The 24,396-nt window shown below is 45.7% G+C and overlaps 2 protein-coding genes across 2 annotated transcripts in view; both read right to left on the reverse strand.

The window, feature by feature from the left end:
• Positions 1-909: 909 nt before the first annotated feature.
• UBE2Z (ubiquitin conjugating enzyme E2 Z) lies at positions 910-13,103 on the reverse strand. The gene is made up of 7 exons (XM_069952575.1): positions 12,815-13,103; positions 8,555-8,627; positions 5,188-5,375; positions 4,960-5,071; positions 4,659-4,771; positions 2,563-2,653; positions 910-1,680 (listed from the first exon to the last, which is right to left on the reverse strand). Exons 1-7 carry the CDS (start codon positions 13,003-13,005, stop codon positions 1,510-1,512), a joined length of 939 nt encoding a protein of 312 aa, XP_069808676.1. The 5' UTR covers positions 13,006-13,103; the 3' UTR covers positions 910-1,509.
• Positions 13,104-23,635: 10,532 nt separating this feature from the next.
• The window catches only part of CALCOCO2 (calcium binding and coiled-coil domain 2), a 39,096-nt gene continuing 38,335 nt past the window's right edge, over positions 23,636-24,396 (reverse strand). Inside the window, exon 19 of the mRNA XM_069953171.1 lies at positions 23,636-24,220. Coding sequence (XP_069809272.1) covers positions 24,074-24,220 — 147 coding nt within the window. The 3' untranslated portion in view covers positions 23,636-24,073. The remainder of the gene's footprint in view (positions 24,221-24,396) is intronic.

Consider the following 24,396-nt stretch of genomic DNA (forward strand, 5'->3'; position numbering starts at 1 on the left):
AAGATATTATGGAAAAACCTCTTTAAAATCTGGAAGCCTACAGCCACCACTAGGGAAGCATAGGATCTTATTGCATACCATGATGTTGTAGCATTTAGACAGGTTATCCAGGATCAGAAAAACATAGAAGTTCTCTTCCAAAAACAGCACCGCTCCTGTCTTTGCGTTGTGTGTGGTATTACAACTTCGGTCCATTCAAGTCAATAGTGAAGCTGCAATACCAGACAAAAACTGAAGTCAAGAGTGGCACTGTTTCTTGATGAAAACAGCTAGGTTTTTCTAGTCCTGGATAACCACTTTAGAGGAGTCAGTCAGCTGAAATTCAGACCTAGACTGCTGACACAGTTAGTAATGTAACATCATAGCTATACATAGGCTTTGGAGCACTAAATCAGAAAAACAAAGCTTAACCAGAAATTTGGCACAAAATTTTCAGGCCTTTGTAGACTGGGAAAAAAACCCAACATGGAGGACATTCATTTTAAAGAGGTTGCAGTGGTTTTCAAAATGATTATAGACCAGTTCTTTCTTCTAAGGGGACCCCGATCCTCCTCAGGCTCTGCTACATCGCTGCATGTACAACACTCACTAGGCACTTGACTTTAGATGCGATCTGATACAAGAGTGAGTGTACACCATGTAGCGGCCTAATAAAAACCACTGTTCCGTTGGGGGATCCGCAGCAACCACACAGGAAATATTTTTTTTTGTGTTGTACCAAGTCTTACTGAGTGTGCTCTAATTTACTGTGGAAACAAAGGTCTAAAGAACATTGTAAACTATTCTTAGAATTTATCGTGAAGTGTAAAAAAAAACACTGGATCATGCTGCCTGCCCCTGCTTTCCTAAGGCATTTATAGGCGTCTATTCACATCTCTTCATGACCAGGATTTTGTGATTTTTGTTGGTCACAGAGATCTTCCATGTATTGGAATGAACAGTCTTATCCATCACGTTAAAATCCCAACATAAATAGATGTGAATGGGCTGCAGTGAATCCTAACTATTCACATTGCTTACCCAGATATACAGCAAGTACAAAGAAAAAGAAGTAGGAAAGCTATGGGGAAATAACAAGGACACAACCCATCAGGTAAAAGACAAAGTGCTGGTTTCGAAGGGGTGAAAAAACATAAAATAAAAAGAAGATGGTTCACGGCGTCTGTCATGTGGTGATCCTGTGGCTGGGCAAGGCTTGGCTCACCTGGATTTGAATTCTTTGGCTTGTCTGGGCCGATTAAATGACCATTTCACAAAGAACATAAGGTTTAGTGAAACTGCTGCCTTCACGTGTGATCCAGGCTCCATCCGCTCAAGCCTCACTGCTGTCTATGAAGCGACCACATGTCGTCTTTCCTTAGCGCTGGCAGAGAGATAGACTTACTCTGCTTCCAAACAGCCGCCAAAAGCATAAGTGGCTTTGTGCTCAACAAAGTCTTTAGTATCCAGCATAACAGCTAGAGTCTGACGTAACGACAGCCGACGCTCTACGTCTCATAGCCCCATACCTTATGGGTTTGAACTTCCTTGCGTGTCCATGTCTGTCTCAGAAGAGCTGGAGTCCGAGTCTATATCCACAGTTTCACGCCGGTGTTTTTCCCGCACTCTCTGATGGATAATTTGCAGACGACTGAGAAGAGACTGGTAGTCAAAGTGTCCTCGCTTTTCACCAAACGGGTCCTGTAAGCAGCGCAAAATGTAAGATGTCACCCTCACAACACACTACACAAGCAACACCAGATCCTAGGAGTCTCATCCCAAGAGGAGGTATTTCTAAGGGTCCATTTACACAGAAAGATTATCTGCCAAAGATTTGAAGCCAAAGCCAGAAACAGACTATAAACAGAGATCACGTCATAAAGGAAAGACTGAGATTTTTCCTCTTCAAATCCATTCCTGGCTTTGGCTTCAAATCTTTGGCAGATAATCTTTCTGTGTAAATGGACCCTTAGGGCGGGTTCACACTACGGAATCTGCGCTGAGAAGTTCCACCATTCTATGGCCGGGCCGATTCCGCCGAAAGAATTAACATGTAAATTCTTTCGGCGGAATTTGCCCGCCCAAATAATTGAGTCTATAGGACGGGCAGAGATGTGAACGGTTACGAGCAACGGAATCTGCCAGAACTTCTCCATGCGGATTCCGTAGTGTGAACGAATAGTGTATGACCCATTTTAAAGAAGCACCCTGGTTTACTTTTTTGCCCAAAAAACGCAAAATTCCCCCAAGCATTGCCACGTCTTCATCTGCTTCATTCTGACTCAGGTTTATCCATGTATTTCATCACCGACCACAAGAAAATGACATGACTTTATGTGTTATAGCAATAGGTCTGTCCTGTGACATCACCTGTCAGATACCTTGTGGTACCCCCCAAACCCCTCTCAGTTCTGTGTGCTCCTGCTATTTCTATAGGACCCAGAGAGTGTAACATAACAGGGAGCTGTAGTATTATCATTATCACATGGAAACATTACCTATTGTAAAAGGCATGGCTACCCCCCTCTCCACATAACACACACCCACACAAAGAACCAATACCCACACTATCAGCAAACTCACCTGCATGCTTTGTCCCTGTAAGTGAAATCTATCCTTGCAAACCACTTCATAAAAGTCATAGTATTCCAAGAAGGATTTTTCCATTACACTCCTATAGGAAAAAGAAAATCAGTCATACAAGAAGCATCTCCATGGTCAATAACAGCTAACCTCATTTATATGGTACGGCTACATGTCACATTGGAATCCAGTATATTGTGGCAGAAATCCAAGGATGTTCAATAGGTCTGCATGGAAGTTAGCCCCTTTAGTAATTTAATAGGACTAATCCTTGGCATTGTCAGAAATACCAAAATCGGTGTTAAATCCAATGTGACTTTACTGCATATGCCAAGATTATCCTTGTTATTAGGTTCCTAGCCACTCTAGCCCATATTATTGTATTGCACTCTATATGTAATTTGTTCTTTTGGAGTTCTGTTTTATTATTCAAAAATTTTATAAAAAAAAAACCTGGTGCATGTGGCAGTCAAGTCTAAAGCCCCTATTGCACAAAGCAATTATTAGCCGATATCGATATCGGCTGATCGTTGTCTTCCACATGTTGACAACTCAACAATCTCGATAGCAGTGGTAGATCCGATAGAAGTTGAATTTTTTGGGGCTTACTTTAAGGGTGGCTTCACACCTAACGGATCTGCAGCGGATTTCACACTGCAAATTTGCAGCGAAATCCGCAGCGGATCCATTACCTTGTATTTTCTATGAGAATACATACTCATAGCGGGATTGACATCCCGCAGGAGCATACTGTACCTGCTCCGCACTCCGGCTTGCTTTGGGGGTTCCCAGCATCTACATGTCCCGCTCAGCCAATCAGTGCTCTGCCGCAGCCACTGACTGGAGCAGGTACAGTATGCTCCGGCCGGTGGGGGGTTAACTTACATAATCAATCAACATGTCAATCCCACTGCGAGTATGTATTCTCATAGGAAATACAAGGCAATGGATCCGTTTAGTGTGAAGCTACCCTAATGGGGTATATCACTCAGTTAAAACCTTGAATGTGTGCTGCCCCGGCACAGAACAGAACATAAATAGGCTTTTCTTACTTTCCAAAGTGCCCTCCTATGTCATCTTTGGGTCCCTGACTGAACAATCCTGCCTCCGGAGTTGGACTCGCTCAACCAACACTGACTGAGATGGGACAGTGCCGCTGCCAGTGACTGGCTGAGTGGATATGTGGAGGCATAATCATTTAGTCAGAGACTCGGGGATGCAGTAGGTGGACACCAGGGGAGTGTGGAAAGGTAAGGATAGCAGTTTGTTACATTCTCTGCCAGGGCAGCAACATATTAAAAGTATAAAATGGCCAGAATACCCCTGTAGTCCAAAATGTGCCAGAATCATGTGACATTTGTGGTGCATAGCGCTGCACACATTTTCCATCCCTTTTCCAATAAGCCATGTTCCCTTGCCAGTTGCTGTTCATTTTGGTGCACTTTGCACTTATTTGTAGTGTGCCGCGATTCTGGTGCATCTGAGGACAAAATTCTGGCACAACAGCCGTACTAAATCTGGGACAAATGCCTGTAAAAACGAACCATCAGGCACATAAGTTGGCAGAATGAGAGAAGGAATGACATTACATACTGGTTTCTCCTATGGGAATACGAATTAGGAATTCTTGGCAACTCCAAAAGCCATATCAAGTTGTGTCTCAATCTGGGAAAACTGGATAGCGAACAACATGGCTGCGAGTTTGTCTGCGCTATGTATTACAGTTTACAAGTACATAGGATGGAAATCATAGCAAACATTCCCTTAGTTTCAAACTAGGGGGGAGGGGGGGTATCACAGCTAGAGATTAGCAAGCCTTGAGAACGTTCGGGTACGTCTGAAAATGACCCCTCTCCATTTGAATAACGGTGGCTGAAAGAGTCAGATGTGACAGTAGGGAGTCCGGAAAAACATGGCCTCTGGTCTATGGCTGTATTCATGTTTTCATGGACTCCCTAGGGCTGCATTCATCTTCCTCAGCCACTAGTAATCAAATGCTGAATGATGAGACTTAAGCATGCTCCAGTTGTGCTCATCTCGATCAGGCACGTTGTATTCCATAACAGCCCAGGTTAACACTGCAGTATGTAACCTACCGTAAGGCCTCAGGACACTGGCACTTTCCCTCCAGCATTTCGCACACTGCCACTCTAATGGTTTCATGCCGAATGCACTCATTGTAGTTCTTGCTGTCTCCCGAATGTCTTTCCTATGGAGTAAACAGTATATGCTTCAGAGAGCGGGAACCTATGGTCCTCCAGCTGTCGCAAAACTACAATTCCTATCAAGCAAAGCATGATGGGAATTGTTTAGCAACAGCTGGAGGGACGTAGGTTCCCAATACCTGATCTACTGTTACAGCACCATGAACTACATGCTTAGAAGAGAATCTGATACCTGCTCAAACCCGGGCTCATTGTGGTAAGGGTTTTCAGTCATCAGGGACTGGATAGAGATGAGCACTGAAGACAAGCTCTGAGCCGGACTCCACGCAGGTCCTGTCCAAGTACTGGTTGAGGCAAACAAATCGCATTGTTATAAACCAATGATCAGCGGAGCCTCAGACTCGTAGCTCAGTCACTACTAGATATGAGCAGCCAAGAAAAGACTAAAATATTTCCTTACCCAAGTATACTCAGGCAGACTTTGCCATTACGATAGAAATTGGGGTTAAACCTCACAGTATTGTTGCCTGTTGTCATCAGTTTAACTCGAGGGGGGTGAATTGGATAATCTGGAGGACATCGGAATAAGAACAAGAAGAAGCCGCCTTCATAAGGTGTATCAAAGGGACCTGTAATAAGTGCGTGGATCTGCAAGACAAGAGAATTTACACTGTTACCAAGGAGGAAAGAGATGTTCAGGGTGACGGCACCCATGCTTTATGATGAATACAACCACTCCCCAGCACTTAGAAAAAAGCCATGGATCCTGTCAACAATATAACAGGTATAGGGTGACTGTGGAGGATAGATACTCCCAGATACTATTAGGAGTAGTACTCATAAGGTGGCAGCAAATCTATATCAGACCTGTGCCTGTGATTTTCATGCAGATTTGCTGCTGTGTCCAGGAACAGGAGCTCCTAAAGAAGTTTGGCAGCAAAAAAAAAAAAAACTGTGATAGCGCTGAAAATGAGACATGTCCCATAAAGCAGGGGTCCCCAACCACCAGCGGTGCATAATTCTCAGGGGTGCAAATTTTGTAACCCTAAGAATGTACAATATATGTATCATCAATCACTACTGTACAGGAGCAGAGTCCAGGGTTCAACCCCGGCCCCTGTACATACATGTTATAGCGTACTACATGATGGAAGTACAGGGACTCTCTGTTCCTGTACATCAGAGCGGTGCTCGTCTTCTCCCGCACGTCGCTTGCCATCACATCATTTCATCGTGCACCAGCATTAGAATGAAGAGGACACGGCCAGTATGCAGCAGAGGAAAGGTCAGTGGGATGTTTATTATTATTATTTGTAAGGTCTAACTGCAACACTAGGGGCATCACGGGGGGGTCGACTGCAACACTAGGGGCATCACGGGGGGGTCGACTGCAACACTAGGGGCATCACGGGGGGGGGGGGGTCGACTGCAAAACTAGGGGCATCACGGGGGGGGGGGGGTCGACTGCAACACTAGGGGCATCACGGGGAGGGGGGTCGACTGCAACACTAGGGGCATCACGGGGGGGTCGACTGCAACACTAGGGGCATCACGGGGGGTCGACTGCAACACTAGGGGCGTCACGGGGGGGTCGACTGCAACACTAGGGGCATCACGGGGGGGTCGACTGCAACACTAGGGGCATCGACTGCAACACTAGGGGCATCACGGGGGGGGTCGACTGCAACACTAGGGGCATCACGGGGGGGTCGACTGCAACACTAGGGGCATCACGGGGGGGGTCGACTGCAACACTAGGGGCATCACGGGGGGGGTCGAGTCGACTGCAACACTAGGGGCATCACGGGGGGGTCGACTGCAACACTAGGGGCATCACGGGGGGGGGGGTTTGACTGCAACACTAGGGGCATCACGGTGGGGGGTCGACTGCAACACTAGGGGCATCACGGTGGGGGGGTCGACTGCAACACTAGGGGCATCACGGGGGGGGGGTCGACTGCAACACTAGGGGCATCACGGGGGGGGGGGTCGACTGCAACACTAGGGGCATCACGGGGGGGGTCGACTGCAACACTAGGGGCATCACGGGGGGGTCGACTGCAACACTAGGGGCATCACGGGGGGGGTCGACTGCAAAACTAGGGGCATCACGGGGGGGTCGACTGCAACACTAGGGGCATCACGGGGGGGGTCGACTGCAACACTAGGGGCATCACGGGGGGGTCGACTGCAACACTAGGGGCATCACGGGGGGGTCGACTGCAACACTAGGGGCATCACGGGGGGGGGTCGACTGCAACACTAGGGGCATCACGGGGGGGGTCGACTGCAACACTAGGGGCATCACGGGGGGGGGTCGAGTCGACTGCAACACTAGGGGCATCACGGGGGGGTCGACTGCAACACTAGGGGCATCACGGGGGGGGGGGGTTTGACTGCAACACTAGGGGCATCACGGTGGGGGGTCGACTGCAACACTAGGGGCATCACGGGGGGGGGGTCGACTGCAACACTAGGGGCATCACGGGGGGGTCGACTGCAACACTAGGGGCATCACGGGGGGGGGGGGGGTCGACTGCAACACTAGGGGCATCACGGGGGGGGGGGGTCGACTGCAACACTAGGGGCAACACGGGGGGGGGGGGGGTCGACTGCAACACTAGGGGCATCGGTGGGGGTCGACTGCAACACTAGGGGCATCACGGGGGGGGGAGGGTCGACTGCAACACTAGGGGCATCACGGTGGGGGTAGACTGCAACACTAGGGGCATCACGGTGGGGGGTCGACTGCAACACTAGGGGCATCACGGGGGGGGGGGGGGGTCGACTGCAACACTAGGGGCATCGGTGGGGGTCGACTGCAACACTAGGGGCATCACGGGGGGGGGGGTCGACTGCAACACTAGGGGCATCACGGTGGGGGTAGACTGCAACACTAGGGGCATCACGGTGGGGGGTCGACTGCAACACTAGGGGCATCGGGGGGGGGGGGTCGACTGCAACACTAGAGGCGGTTGACTGTTATACTAGGGGCATCATGGGGAGTCAACAACAATACTAGGGGCATGGAGAGAAGTAAAAAAAAGGCACAATAATTTATAACGTGAATATAGGCAAACATCATAATTAAATAACAGTATTTATTATCGCCAACCCCATCCAACCAAAGCCCCGCCCCCACCAGACCAGGCCATGGACAAATGGCCTTACCTGACACTGGTGAAGCAGAAGAAAAAACACAAAGGTAAAGGTCCTCATATAGCAACACCGTATTATGAATCAACGTGCACAAGCAGAGTGAATAGGTCACTGCCCACCTGGTAGGGATGTGCCAGGTCACAACCACTGTATAGAGCAATCACAATATAATACAGAAAATGGCCGCAGCAGTAGTAAAACCAACACAACACCCACGGGCACGGGACAACATAAGAAGGGAATGATCCTCCGCGCTGACCATGTAGGTAAGAGGTTTTTTATTTATACATAGGTAACGTGTTTCCGGACAACTAATCCCTACATAGGTATCATCCTAGGGATTATAGTTATCCGGAAACATGTTACCTTTGGATAAATGAAACTTCTTACATGGTCAGAGCGGAGGATCACTCCCTTTTTGTGCTTCGGATCTTCTTGCCTGAAACCAATCACTGGTGGGAAAAAAAAAAAAAAAAAAGGTTGGGGACCGCCGCACTAAGGGATAAAATCATATACAATCCTATAGAGCAGGCATGGGGAACCGTCGTCCCTCCAGCTGTGGCAAAACTACAATTCCCATCCAGGTATGATGGGAGTTGTAGTTTTGTCACAGCTGGAGGGCCCACAGAAAAACGTGAGCTGTAACCTGTCTGGATGAACGTGTGTACCTTTGTCATGTCATGAGGATCCGGCACCACAAACATCCCAGGAGGCGGCTCTTTATAAATTGACATAATATCCCTGAGGAAAAAAGAAGAAGAAATATCAAACACAGAATGAGAAGGGGAAGACCGCGATTACAGGGCTTTTCTCTCTGTCTTCCCCTCCCTTCTAAGACAGCTGATGTAAACAAGTCACTGGCAGGCTTTATCTGCAACTTTGTAGCTTCATTGTAATGCTGGGAGGGTTAGTCTGAGGTCAAGTTGCTGATGAACTCTCTTTGATTATCCCTCCTGGCATTACAAAGAAGCTACAAAGTTGCAGATAAAGCCTGCCAGGGACTCGTTTACATCAACCCTCTCAGGAGGGAGGAGGAGACAGAGAAAAGCTCACACACAGATTTTTGTGTTTTCAGCAGAAAGCAGCAGCTGAGAACTGGGGGAAGAAGACTTAATAGATAATAACGAATACAGAAGGAATTGTTAGTCTCACCATGGGCAGCAATATATCAAAAGTTATGTTTGAGTGGAATACCCCTTTAACCTGATGAACAGGGGACCCAGAGGAGGTTTGCGTTTTTCTGCTGAATGGAACAGGACAGACCTCTTCATTATTCCACCAAACAAGCATTTATTATTATTTTTATTTAACGTGGGAGTCTATATGACTGATACTACAAAGTGGCATCCATGATAGCTACACGGCAAACCCATTCCTGGCAAATGTGGTGGTGAACCACATATGATACAAGCAAAGAGAAGAGTGACAATGAGACACCACGCATACACATTGACCTATTTGTGTGATCTAACACTCAGGCCTTATTCACAAGGTCCCTAAATTGGTCCGTATTTGTGGATCCGCAACAACAGACAAATTTAGGGCCCACTGATTTCTACTGGACTGGTCACACTATCCATAGTTTAACGGATCCGCAATCCGTGCCGCAAAATAAACAGTGCGGGCCATAATTGCGGAGTCAATAGGAGAATCCATAATTTTTGCGGATCTGTAAATTTTAAAGATCCGCAAATATACAGATCACCTTAAAGGGATCTGTATCATTTTCTATCGACGTCAGACTCGTCTCTAGTGATAGCATAACGCGCACAGCTTCAGGCGGCGACCTCTCTGTGCCAGGACCGGGTCCAGGAGCGGGACTTCCAGGAAGGGGTAAGTATCCGCGGCTTCACTGGGGGGGGGGGGGGGGGTCAGGCGGGCCGGGGTGACAGGTCCTCTTTAATTTAATCCACAATATGTATTACAGATGCACTATGGATACATTTTTTGTGGATTGGAGACATTTACGGTCCTGAAAACCTGCAGGTGAAAACCAGCCAGTCTCACTAGTTCCTACCTATATTGATTTATACAGGTCGGATTAGAAAGGTAAGGGGTAGGTGCCTGAGCAGGGACACCTAGGCATAATGATATAACTAGGTACCACATAACAGGGTTACACTAGTACAAGTGATCGACCATCCATAAGATCACGAATCCCCAAATCCCCACAAAAATTCTCTCCTGCTCTCAAGACTGGAAAGAATACACCACTTCCTGCAGGACATACAGCGGCTGATAAGTACTGAAAGACTGAAGATTTTTAAATGAAAGTCAATAATGGTGCATTTACACAGACTGATTTATCTGAGATTTTTAAAGCCAAAGCCAGGAATGGATTTGAAAAGAGGAGAAATCTCAGTGTTTCATTTATGACTGTTCCCTGTTTATAGTCTGTTCCTGGCTTTGGCTTCAAAGATCTGTCAGATAAATCTGTCTGTGTAAACGCACCATTACAATTTCTGGCACCAGTTGATTTGAAAGAAGAAAAAAAAAAAAAAAAAAAAAAAAAAAAAAATATCGCCCTTTAATAAAATGTGTTTAGTATTTGAGTTAATGTTCTAACTCAATGACAAGGAAGCCTGCCGGGTCTCATGTACCAAAACTTGTGAGTTAGGCTAGGTTCACACTGCGTTTTTTTTTCATCCGTCTTTTGCAAAAAAAACAAATGAAAAACGGATTGCAAAAAGAACAGATGCATTTGTGTGCATCCGTTTTGATCCGTTTTTCCATTGACTTCCATTATAAAAAAAAAAATGGATCGAAACGGAACCGTTGTTTTTTTTTTTGAGGGACACAAAAACATTGCTGACACTTTTTTCGTCCATTAAACGGACTGCAAAAACGCAGTGTGAACCCACCCTTACCTCCCCCACTGTGCCATGTTTCCAGTGCCAGATGCAACCGGCATGATGATCCGCACAGCACAAACCAGGCTGAAACGGAGAGAAGAAGAGTTTCTCTCTATTCTTTCAGATTTGGCTGTGAAATAGAAAGTAAGATACAGGGAAGTTTATCTAATCTGTGGTCTCCAATCTGCAGGTGTTGGCTGCCCAGGCATGATGGGAGTTGTGGTTTTGAAACAGCTGGAAAACCTTAGGTTGTAGACCAGGGAGATCAATGTCACGGCCCTCCAGCTGTTGCAAAACTACAATCCCCATCATGCCTGGACAGCTAAAGCTTTGGCTGTCCAGACATGATGGAAATTGTTGTTTTGCAACAGCTGGAGGGCCGTGAGATTAACCCTGGAGTTGTACACCACTGAAGATGATGTTCTTCCGCTCTATGATTCTTCAACCACATGTCTGTGTGATGTCCATGACAACATGTGGCCAGCTCAATCTCATGAAGTCACTATCGCGGGCTGCCATTGGCTGTCCGGGCATGCTGGGAGCTGTAGTTTTCCAACAGCTAAAAAGTCTGCAAACACTGGTCTATACAGTCCTCAGTCAGTAGTATCACACCACACAGTTATACTAAACTTTTAGATTTCTAAAATCTTTTACATCTTTTTAGACACATTCTTGAGGGTGAAACATGTAAAAACCTGAAAAAAACACCACACAACAACAAATCCACCTCATTGTTTCGCTACGTAGTTTTTACCGCAAAGAAAGCGACGGCTACACGTCAAAGTAAACCTTTATGCCTAAAGGGATATTCCGCTCAAACATAACTTTTCATAGGAGACTAACAATTCATTCCATACTTATTATCTATTCCGTCTCCATCCCCCAGTTCTGAGCTGCTGCTTTCTGCTGATAATATAAAAATCTGTGTATAAGCCTCTCTCTCTGTCTCCTCCCCCCTCCCTCCTGAGACTGCTGATGTAAACAAGTCCCTTGCTGGCTTTATCTGCAATTTTATAATGCTGAAAGGGTTGCTGATGGACTCACTACGACTAATTATTCGTTAAATCGTACGAATCTAAGCGATAATCGTATCGTATCGAATCTAATACAACTAATTTGAATCGTTAAATCGTACGAATCTAAGCGATAATCGTACGAACGAGAAATCGTTGATCGTTTTATAAGACCTGGTCCTATTTTTATCGTTGCTCGTTCGCAAAACAGTCGCATTGAATAAGACGAACGCAATAGCGAAGAAAAAACTATTGCAAATACGATCATAAGTAACGATTATCGTTCCATGGAAATGAGCGAACGTTTTTAGGTCTTTCGCAATAGCGGTCGTTTGAGATTGTTAATCGTTAACGATTATGCGAACGATAATCGTCCGGTGAAATAGGGCCCAAATCCTTCCGGCATTACAAAGTTGCTTGTTTACATCAGTCGCCTCAGAAGGGAGGGGGAAGGAGGAGGAGACGGAGAGGAAAGCTCACGCACAGATTTTTGTGCCTTCAGCAGAAAGCAGCAGCTCAGAACTGGGGGAAGGAGACTGAATAGATAATAACAAGTATGGAAGTTATTGTTAGTCTCACCATGGGCAGCAACATATGAAAGGTTATGTTTGAGCGGAATATCCCTTTAACCCTTCAGTGACTGTAGGATATCCGACGTTATTATTGCTAAAATGCAAAACTACAATTCCCATCATGCCTGGACAGCCAAAGCTAAAGCTTTGGCTGTCCAGGCATGATGGGAATTGTAGTTCTGTAACAGCGGGATGGTCTGAGCTTGACACCTGTTGAGGTATCGATCACTATGGTAACCATAGATTGTTCTGTGTAATGTGACAGATCTGTGATACATATGTTGCTGGGTAAAACATTCAAAATGCTAAAATAGTATGTTTATATGTAATGACATCACAAACGTAGTGACGTCACTAGGTCAGGTTGTCATCCGGTAGACATGACATCATCACAGAGAACCTTCTTATAGTAGTGACCAGTGCTGCCCCCTGGGGTCAGGAATGAGGGGGCACAGCCAGCCCCGCCCACTAGGAGCCCCCCAGCCTCTCACCGCTTGATCCGCAGCACACACTGCGCTGACGCCCTCTCGTTGTCCCAGTCGGCGCTGGCTGTGGGGTCCCACACGGATGAGGTGGCCAGGTGCGAGCTCCCGGGGGGCTGCAGGCCGCTGAGGTGGGGCATCATCCCTCCCCCGACCGCCCCCTGCAGAATGATCGCCTCCGCCGCCGGACTCTCCGCCATTCCTTCTCACTCTCGCTTCCGGGACTCCGGAGCAGCGAGATGACAGGACAGAGAGACTTTCACTGTCATAGAAACGCCGGCCAGACAATCTATTTACTTCCGCCGGAAACAGAGCCATAGAGTCTGCGGGGACGGCTAGAGCGACCTGTTTACTAGCTAGATAAGAGCCGGGACTGACTTCCGGCGGAAGGGGCGGAGCAGGGGAGGGTGTTACTTGTCGCTTCTCAGGCGGTAAGTGGCCATCTTGTTGGTTGTGATGATAGGGGGAATCCTGCTATACTGGGACTAGTAGTTCAGCCATTATTCTGTATACCTGCCAGTATATCACCGGGGACATATTCGGGTTTAGTTGTGCAAAAAGGTTTATGTATATCAGTAATATCGTATATGTATAAGGCTAGGACTGGCCTCATGGCTACAATATGGGATGCACTGGCTTAGACGTTCACTCTCTTAAAGGGGTATTCCAGAAAAAATATATATTTTAAATCAACTGGTATCAGAAAGTTATACAGATTTGTAATTTACTTCTATTTGAAAATCTCAAATCTTCCAATACTTATCAGCTGCTGTATGTCCTGCAGGAAGAAGTGTGTTCAGTCTGCTCTCTGCTGCAGCAGCAATCCCCATAGAAAACCTCTCCTTCTCTGGACAGTTCCTGACATGGACAGAGGTGGCAGCAGAGAGCATTGTGTCAGACTGGAAAGCATACACCGCTTCCTGCAGGACATACAGCAGCTGATAAGTACTGGAAGACTTGAGATTTTTAAATAGAGGTAAATTACAAATCTATATAACGTTAACATTTTACTGTAGTACCCTTTTAACACAGTGGGATTTGGCTGTGTTACCAGAAGAGAAAGTACATGTTGTTGGAGGGTTTATAATGTATTCCCCTTTAAGGGAATCCCTTTAAATTTCTTTTTTTACTGATACAGCTATTCCATGAGAATGTAACCAGCCGCAGTGATCTGAATCTTTTATAGGAATCCATCGCATCTAGGTAACATAACGGAGGTCGAAGTGCCGTCCACCTTCTAGAAGTTCTTTAGATGGTCGTCCTCACATGGCCTGGATGACTGCAGGAGAAGATGGCCAGCGGCCCTGCGGAGGACGGCTACCCTGAGGGCCAAGATCAGAGCAAAGACCACAGCGTGGAGAGTGATAACCCTGATGAGCATGCGGATCACACCTATTCAGTGACGTGTGACATCGCAGAGAGTGACATCCCTTACTCTGCTCTCAGCCCTGATACTGTGGTGCTTAGAAGGAAAATCCGACGCTTGCATCGCCGGGCGCAGCGGCAGAAGCATAAGATCAAGTGTATGAAACAGCTGCTTAAAAGACTGAAAGCCTCCAGCTGACACTGGTGTATAGATGCAAGGAGGAGGCCGTTCTTCTGGACGTCTTATCCTTTCCCAGAACACAACAGTGATACAGATATTACTGCCCTGCTGGCCAGGATAAGGATTAGTCATGGTGGATGGGTATAAAGAACTCTGGACATGTCTCCAGTGACCATCTGTTGCAGAACTACATCTCCCAGCATGCCTTCAGCTGTTGGAAGTTGTAGTTGTGTTGGTCAACACTGCTGTAAATCAGAGGTCTGCGCAGTGGACGCTGTAGTCTCACAAACCCCTTTTAATCTAGAGAGCAGGAGAGGATTTCTATGGGGATTTGCTACTGCTCTGGACAGTTCCTGACATGGACAGAGGTGGCAGCACTGTGTCACACTGGAAAGAATACACCACTTCCTGCAGGACATACAGTAGCTGATAAGTACTGGAAGTAATTTATAAATCTCTGGCACTTTCTGACACCAGTTGATTTGAAAGAAAAAAAACAGGAATACTGATTTAATTTATCTGTAAATAAGGGGAATTGGGGGAAGAGACGCCCATGCTGCAGAGTGTATACATATGCCAAAAGGTCTGATGTTCGCTTGTTAATCATGCAAAGCAGCTCACACTACAGTGACTTCCCGTCTACGATTAGGAAGCATCGGTGTGACATCATGATGACATCCGCTATGATCTCACTGTGGCTTTTTATGTCAATATAAGTACTTGAAGTAACAGGCTATGGGCCCTATTCCACGGGCCGAGCAACGATGTAAACGTTTACTGGGCCTATTCCATGGCCCCGAAGATCGTTAGGCAAGGGCTGCAGGGATATCGTTACTGATGTCCTTGCAGCATACATTACCTGTCTGGGCTTCTCCTGCGCTCCGTCTTCCTCCCCGGGTCCCGCAGCACAGCATCAGCTTTGGTGCGGCCTGACTGAGCTCTCAGACAGCTAAGCCAATCACTAGCCGCGGCGGTCCCTCCCTGTGATTGGCTGAGCGGTCTGACAGCTCAGTCAGGCCGCTCCGGAGCTGCTGATGCTGCGGGACCCAGGGAGGAAGACGGAGCACAGGAGAAGCCCAGACAGGTAATGTATGCTGCTTCTCAAATCGTCGGCCGCCCGCCGCGCCCCGCTATTCCACCGTAGCGATGCGCGGTGGGTGACCGATGATTTTAGGTCTGACCCTAAATGAAGGATCAGCCGATGACACGATCATCGGCTGATCGCTCTCTATTCCACGGAGCGATAATTGGCCGAATGGGGCCGATTTGGCCGATTATCGCCCCCGTGGAATAGGGCCCTAAGGGTACTATTACACGGCCTGATAATTGTAAACAAGCACCGATCTGCTAGATTGGCGCTCGTTTACCGGGCCTATTACACGGCCTGATAATCGTATAACAAGGGCTGCATGGACATCGTTACCGATGTCCTTGCAGCCCTTGCTTAAACTGCATACATTACCTATCCATGCTGCAGGGCTCCTCTTGCGGTCCGCTTCTCCCTGGGTCCTGTGCGCTGCATCTTCAGAGCGGCCTGTCTTAACTGACAGGCCACTCAGCCAATCACTGGCTGTGATTGGCTGAGTGGCCTGTTAGTTAAAACAGGCTGCTCTGAAGCTGCAGCGTGCAGGACCTGGGGAGAAGAGGAGCCCTGGACCATGTATAGGTGAAGTATTTATTTTGCAAATCGCCAGCCGTGCACCTCTATTGCACGTAGCGGTGCACGGTCGGTGGCCGACAATTATAGGTCAGAACCCATATCAACGATGAGCCGATGACAACAATCATTGGCTGATCGTTATATTTATTACACTGAACAATAATCGACCGGATAGGGCCGATTCGGGCGATTATTGTTCCGTGTATTAGTACCCTAAGACAGGGCTACTGCACCTATGGATTCCATGCAGCTCTGTCATAGAGATCTAATATGGAGTTTTATTACTTTTTACATTCATGAATAAATGGATTTGAATCTGATCTTACCATTGGCTGATCACTATCTACTGATCGTCTAGCTGACCGCGCTCCCCTATAAACATAAATGGTCCACACACACATTATACCGTATATAGAATTGGTGGATTTTGCTCTTGATGATCTACCAGAACTTGCATCCGTGATGTCTATGTTACTCAATACTTTGTTAAAAAGTTCAGTAACATCTATAACTCTGCTGTTCCTTAGTTATTCCACCACCTTGAAATGTCATAGTTTTTATTAAATAGACAACTGGGTGTAACTGCTCTGTCTGTCAAAGGGGTGTGTCCCCAAACAGTCTGATACTGTGAGCACGGATTGGACAGTGTGAGGCTTCTACAGATGCCCACTTGTCAATTCATGAATAGTGAGGAATAACACAGGAGTGGAACAGAGCAGAGCTTTACATGATGGGAGAGAGAACAGGCCAAGGAAGGAAAAAAAACATATCCTCCACCATCGCTGCAAATATTTTGGAGAGGAGAGGAATTCTGGGAAGGAGTTTTCCTTAAGTGCTAGGCGCAGGGAATGTGCCATTCATTGTATAGTGGGGACACCAGGTAGCTGCAGCTTGACTCCTATTCACATCATATAGTCCTGTAAAACCCCTTTAAAGGGGTATTGCTCATTTCAATTTATATATTTAGTCATCTGAAAGATTTGTTAAGATTATTAACAGATCATTGTCTAGGTTACCGACCACCACTCTGCTATAAAAGCAATGGTCTATAGCTCTAATGTATAGAGATCAGGGCTGTATTTACCACTAGGTACCTGTGGTCCAGTGCCTAGGGCAGCACCAGGGAGCAGGGGAAAGGAAACAACTTTTTTTTTTTTTTGTTTAAAATTTTTTAGTCTCTCACCTCCCATTCAGACTTGCCAGTAAATCTGGTGTCTTTTTGAAGGGGGCGGTATGGTGGTACTGGCCAGGTCTGGTATTGCGTTGTTATCCAGGCACAGTATAGTGGTATTGGTCAGGTCTGGTGTGTAAGTGTTATCCAGTCACAGTATGGTGGTATTGGTCAGGTCTGGTGTGGTGGTGTTATCCAGTCACAGTATGGTGGTACTAGCCAGGTCTGGTGTAGCGGTGTTATCCAGTCACAGTATGGTGGTATTGGTCAGGTCTGGTGTGGCAGTGTTATCCAGTCACAGTATGGTGGTATTGGTCAGGTCCGGTGTGGCAGTGTTATCCAGTCACAGTATGGTGGTATTGGTCAGGTCTGGTGTGGTGGTGTTACCCAGTCACAGTATGGCGGTATTGGTCAGGTCCGGTGTGGCAGTGTTATCCAGTCACAGTATAGCGGTATTGGTCAGGTCTGGTGCGGTTGTGTTATCCAGTCACAGTATGGTGGTATTGGTCAGGTCTGGTGTGGTGGTGTTACCCAGTCACAGTATGGCGGTATTGGTCAGGTCCGGTGTGGCAGTGTTATCCAGTCACAGTATAGCGGTATTGGTCAGGTCTGGTGCGGTTGTGTTATCCAGTCACAGTATGGTGGTATTGGTCAGGTCTGGTGTGGCGGTGGTAAATGTGACACTTGGAGCTATTACCTACCAATCCTGTGAAGAGAATTCCCTCAGACAATATGCAGATGGCTCTAATCAGACCCTGGTCTTAAAGGGAAACTAACAGCAGGTAAAAGACTCCAACCGGCTGCTATTTTCCCTGAGGTTTTGAAAAAGAAAAGTGAAAATTTAGCAAACATGGCGCTAAAACAATTACTCATCATTTATGCTCCATGCCTTATGGCGTGTCTTCTAACCGGCTCTTGGTTTCCCTTTCCAGCGTAAAAACACTGCCTGGATAAGCCCTTTAATAAATTCTGCCCCATCTCATGCATAACTTTTTATTTAGCTCAACATACTTACAGAGACATTTAGTGGACGCTGGGCTGTCGGCAGATGGGTATACAGTAAATCTCATGACCAGATGTGCCTGTGACCTGAGGAGAATCCCTCCTTTGCTGTCCTCTTGTATGCTGTGATGGTCTAGTCATACATGCAAGGGGAGCTGAGGTTTCCCAGTCACTAGATCAGAGTCATTGCTGTGTATAATAACTGCAGCTCCACTACAGATCCTGCATGGGCAGTGCCCACACCATTATAGCACTGTAACAGTATGGCACAGGTTCTCTTTGGACTCATTTCAGGCATCAAGGGGTTAATTTACGATAATTTCAAAGGGATCTTCCCTGAAACTGTGTCTCTCAGAAACAACCAGCAGGGGTCGCACACACACAGGGGATGCCTATTGCACATCTGTACTTACCCACTATGTCACACAAGATTTATCTGTCCATGAAAGGACAATTGAATTGGCTTCCCTTATAGTTCCACTTGGGGCAAAAACTACATTAAAAGGGGATATTTCAGTGTCCCTTAGGCTCTATGTTTTCCCCAGAACACCCCTTTAAGTTTTGGCACTCTTTTTCTGCCCCTAAAGATATACCAATAAGGTTGACCAGGAATGTAATTGCACTAAGGCAGTGTTCATGCATGGTGTTTTTCATGTTTTTTTTTTTCTTTGCAAAATTACAGCAAAAACATCATGTGTGAACACAGCACTTTACATAGTTTGTCAGTTTTGGTCCCTGTCCCCATTAGGGCTTACAATCTAAATTGACATATCTGTATGTTTTTTGTATAGACAAATGTCAAAGGACAGCAGCTCTTCATAAGTAATCTTCCTTTATTCAGCCATATTGCATATAAAAAATTGTGACATTTCGGCTCTTACATACTAAGCCTTCCTTAAACATTTTTTGATATAAATGTGGTGGAAAGTGTCTAATGTTTTATGTGTGAGGAAGGCTTAGTATGTGAGAGCCGAAACATCACAATTTTTTTGATATGCAATATGGGTAAATAAGGGTATATTTATACAGAAAGATTATCTCACACATTATCTGCCAAAGATTTGAAGCCAAAGCCAGGAATGGATTTGAAAAGAGGAGAAATCTCATTCTTTCCTTTATGACCTGATCTCTGTTTATAGTCTGTTTCTGGCTTTGGCTTCAAATCTTTGGCAGATAATCTTTCTGTGTAAATGGACCCTTAAGGGTACGTTCACACTTACCAGATCCGCAGCTGATTTTCTGCTGCGGATCCGCAGCAGGTTTCATTTAAATAACTGAACACAGCATCAAATCTGCACCATCAAATCTGCTGCAGATCCTGTAGGTGTGAACACACCCTAAGGAAGATTACTTATGAAGAGCTTCTGTCCCTTGACATTTGTCTATACATTTGGGGCACCAGGTGACAGTCGGCTCGGCTGGGACTGTGCAGCCCGAACAGTTGCGATCACTGCTTCTGACCTGGATAGAGTGTCTATATGTTTTTTTGGGTGTGGGAGGAAACCCACACAAACGAAAAAGAAGAGAACATACAAACTCTTTGCAGATGTTGCCCTTGGTGGAGATTTGAACCCAGAACCCCTGCAAGGCTACAGTGCTAACCACCATGCTACCCAAAGACATACTAGGTTATGGATAACGTTGGCCACTGCAATGAAGAAATATATTTAAAGAGATTAAAACAGTATACTAGTATTGATATACAGTATAGGTAACTTTATTAGGATATACAGTTATTTATTAGAAATCACTCTTATGGGTCTGCAGTGGAACACCAATGCATCATATCATTCTCACACCCTAATTGTCTCAACAGTATCCTTCACTTTTCATTTTCTCCCCTTCTACTATCACAGTAAAAGATAATACAAACATAAAAAAAACTGACAAAATGATGAATAATACATCACCTTAAACACAGTGTCCTGCACTCTCTAATCCCGAACAGGAAAAGTGCTGTGAAACCGGAGCAGCTCTGGGTGAAGTGCAGGAGTGTGAGTATATACCAGGCTGAGCATATTTTTCATAATAATAATAGAACTCAGAATACCTCTTTAGGCTATGTTCACATGGCGTATAACACCGGCCGTTCTGTGACCTCTTCTGGGTCACAGAACGGCCGGTGTTACTGAAGATCATCCCGGCCGGTACTGCAGTACCGGCCAGATGATCTTCATTTCTCATGTGAACTCCGCACAGGGAGTGAACTGACATGTTCTGTGCTGCCGCTATTTAATGAATAGTGGCCGCAGAAAACTGACATGTCAGTTTTTCGTGGGGCTGGATGGAATCCCGTCCGAAGCGTACACTATGGGGGAGATTTATCAAACTGGTGTAAAGTAGAATTGTCTTAGTTGCCCCTAGCAACCAATCAGATTCCACCTTTCATTCCTCACAGATTCTTTGAGGAATGAAAGGTGGAATCTGATTGGTTGCTAGGGGCAACTAAAACAAGTCTACTTTACACCTGTTTGATAAATCTCCACCTATGTGTATACGCTACGGCCGGGATTCCCTTAATTCCAATACAACATATGTTTAGCATATGCTAAACATACGTTATGTGAACATAGCCTTACGACGGGAAGAAGGACCGTTAAACCCATAAAAGACTTATTATTATTCAAGAATTTTCCACCTCTTCCCCTTAAGGCAATGTTATCCAGAATTTGGCCAGTTGGGCATTCTTTAACTAAAATTATTTTTCAGAAATTACTAAAATGTTCATCGCTCTGACCCATGCTTTATATCCCAGTGGGGGACAAATCACCCTCCTAGCAGCTTGTAGACCAGCAACTATACTTCCTTGTAAACTAATACCCTTAAAGTGTCACTGTCGTTTACATTTCTTTTGCAGAAATCAATAGCACAGGCGATTTTAAGAAACTTTGTAATTGGGTTTATTAGCCAAAAAATGCATTTTTATCACTAAAAAGCAGTTTGAAGCTCTCCCCCCCTGTCTTCATTGTTCTCTATGGAGAGGGGAGTGGTGGAGGGAGATGAGGCACAAAAACAGGAAAACAGAGAGTTATTTTACAGCTACATCACCGGCTATCTCCCCTGACAGTCAGCACTAACCTCTCTGACCTCTGTATACCGGCTTTCATACAGGTCCCGCTGTGTAATTCTTTGTTCTCTGCTCTCTGCTGTCGACTAATCTCCCTCCTCCCCTCTCCATAGATTACACAGGGCCCGACTGTGTAAAAGAGTCCAAATTTCCTGATAATGAGCAGTAGATGAGAGAGCGGAGGGGAGGGGGGTCCTGGGGCAAGTCTTTTTAAATGCAGATAATGGCATATTTGCCTAATAAACCCAATTACAAAGTTTCTTAAAATCGCCTATACTATTGATTTTGTGCAAATAAAATGAAACGACAGTGACACTTTAATAAGATGTTAACAGGATCCAATGGGGCCATTCTCTAACAGCTCCATTACATCTCAGTGCAGAATGCAGCCATAATAGGGCACCCGTAGACATGCATGGGTCCTTACTGTATGTCAGTATGTGGATTTCAGACTAGGTCGCTGTAGTTATATGTATTCACAGGAAACAGCTCTGTTCTAATGGAGTACATATATAAAGCAGAGAGGCACTGAGGGTTATAAACAGGATTTAAGTTACCCAAAGGTATTGATCAGTATATAATTTTTAAGTCCACAACTGGAGTTCTACTTTAAGATCATGTTATTTTTGGGTCTGTTTTCAACTTATTAGAGATAAGCGCTACTCGAGCATGTTTGAGACCAGTCATTTGGCATTTGATAACCGATGGCTGAAGAAGTTGGATGCAGCCCTAGGGAGTCTGGAAAAAATGGATACAGTCTATGGCCTATGTCTGTACCCATGTTTTCCAGGACTTTTTAGGGCTGTATCCAACTTCTTCAGCCACCGGTAATCAAATGCCAGAGTTGCGCTCATCTCTAAAAATTAAGCGTAAAGTACACTATTTTAGGCAGTTTACATGCCAAAATACAGCCGCATTTTGACACCTAATTTGGGACATAAACATCCCAGAAAAGTTTGAGTTGCAAACGGTCAATTTTTGGGCTCTTGCTTTAGCCAAAAAAACATCTAAGGTCCCCTTTACGTATATATCCAGCGGTCCGGCCACGTTCCCCTCCGTACAAAGCCCTGGAAGGAAACTGATGTTTGAACTGATCCCATTATTTTAAATTACATCATTTTAAAATATCCGAGGGTGCCGGACCATCTGATGTATGTGAACCCAGCCTGAATGTATGGCACAAAAAAGGGGCAAAAAATAGCCCTCATGCAAAAAGAAGGCTCTACAAACTACTGAAATGTTCAAATGAAAAACTCAAAGCTCAAAATCTGCCTCAAGAAGCCTTTGATGGTGTAAACTTAAACTAGACAATATAAGAATGTGTGTAATGTAATCATTTGGCACCTTTTAAGCCACTATTCCTTGGGGTATGTTAAAGGGGGTATCCAGCGCTACAAAAACATGGCCACTTTCTTCCAGAGACAGCCCCACTCTTGTCTCCAGTTTGGGTGCAGGTTTTGCTGCTCAGTTCCATTGAAGTGAATGGAGCTTAATTGCAAAGTGCACCTGAACTGGAGACAAGAGCGGTGCTGTCTCTGAAATAAAATTGGCCATGTTTTTGTAGCACTGGATAACCCCTTTAACAACACGGAACTTGCGGAAATTTCAAACCGAGGCCGCGCAGCTGTTCCGTCTGTCCCATTAACTTGACAAACAAACATGAGACTATATTTCATAGTCCGCCACGCTTCCTCCGCTGTATGAACATACCCTTAACATGAATGCCATCTCCTTTCCCTCTTATTTACGTAATAAATGTAAATAAAAAATGCGCCAACAACGACCAAATTTTAGGTAATTTTACACCAAATTCTCGAAAAACAGACATTGATAAATCTGACCCACTGTATATACCTTTGGGCTGCAGCCAATTTTTTCCCCAGTTGAATCCTTATGGGACCTGACAGAGCTCCAAAGGAGAATGATTGTTGGTGCGGGTCTGCTAGGAGCACCTGTGACCAGAGTTGATAGGCACGTAGATGTTTAGTTTCCTCAAATACATCTCAGTATACAGAGACAGACAGAACATCCGCAGACGGAAGTAGCTGTGGTTGAAAGTCAAAGGGACAGAACTGTAACCAAAAGACTACAATTACTGCAGAGATGATGCGGTAAATAAAGATGTGGTTTTTTGGCTCCAGTTTGACTCATTTCCTCTTCTGTCCCTTGTCAAGCTTTCACTTTCAACCACAGCTACTTCTGTCTACAGATGTTTTGCTGGTCTTTACATAGTTAGGCTATGTTCACACAACGTAAGTTCCGTAGTAATCATGGTCGTCGTTGAAAATCGGCAACAACGGCCGTGATTACTATGGGATTTACATTGTGCTGCAGCTGAGGGAATCACGGCCCTTAGCAACCAATCAGATTCCAACTTTCATTTTCCAAAGAGTCTGTGAGGAAAGAAAAGTGGAATCTGATTGGTTGCTAGGGGCAACTGAGCCAGTTACACTGTACACCATGTTTGATAAATCTCCCCCATAGTATACGCTCCGGCCGGGATCCCTAGCAGTGCCACAAAAAACGGACATGTCAGTTTTCTGCGGCCGTTATTCATTGATCTTCTCTGACACCGTCCGGGTCACAAAACGGCCAGTGTCTTACGCCATGTGAACATGGCCTAAAATGTGATCAAGGAAACATAAGCCTTGAAAAATCCATCAACACAGGTCACAGACGTCCCTACCAGGTGTGCATCAATAATCATTGCCCCCTTTGGAACGCTCTCAGATATATCACCGCCCAAAAAAACTTGTCTCAAAAAAAATAAGGGGGTTCTAAGGAGTTGGCCAACACCCTATAGGTTTATAATGAGAGCATGCTTATGGCCTGGCTTCATTCTCAGCCTCGTGACACATCACATGATCTTCATATATTTGACGCTGATGAGGTGAAAATGTTTGATCACATTCAGGACAACGTAAAGGACTTGGTGGTCGTCCGCTGGCAGCGCCGCTCAGTGGTCCTTGCTGTAAATTAACATAAGAAGGCGAGAAATGTTACAGGAGAGTGAGCATCACTGTATTGTGTGTTCTTTGGCTGTGATATAGTATATAAGAAGTGAATGTACATGTATTGCTTCAATAACCGGGAGAACTGGAGATTGTGGAACTGAAGCAGCATTCATGAAATCTGTATATATCCT

The sequence above is a fragment of the Dendropsophus ebraccatus genome, chromosome 14, assembly GCF_027789765.1.
Source record: "Dendropsophus ebraccatus isolate aDenEbr1 chromosome 14, aDenEbr1.pat, whole genome shotgun sequence".
NCBI lineage: Eukaryota > Metazoa > Chordata > Amphibia > Anura > Hylidae > Dendropsophus > Dendropsophus ebraccatus.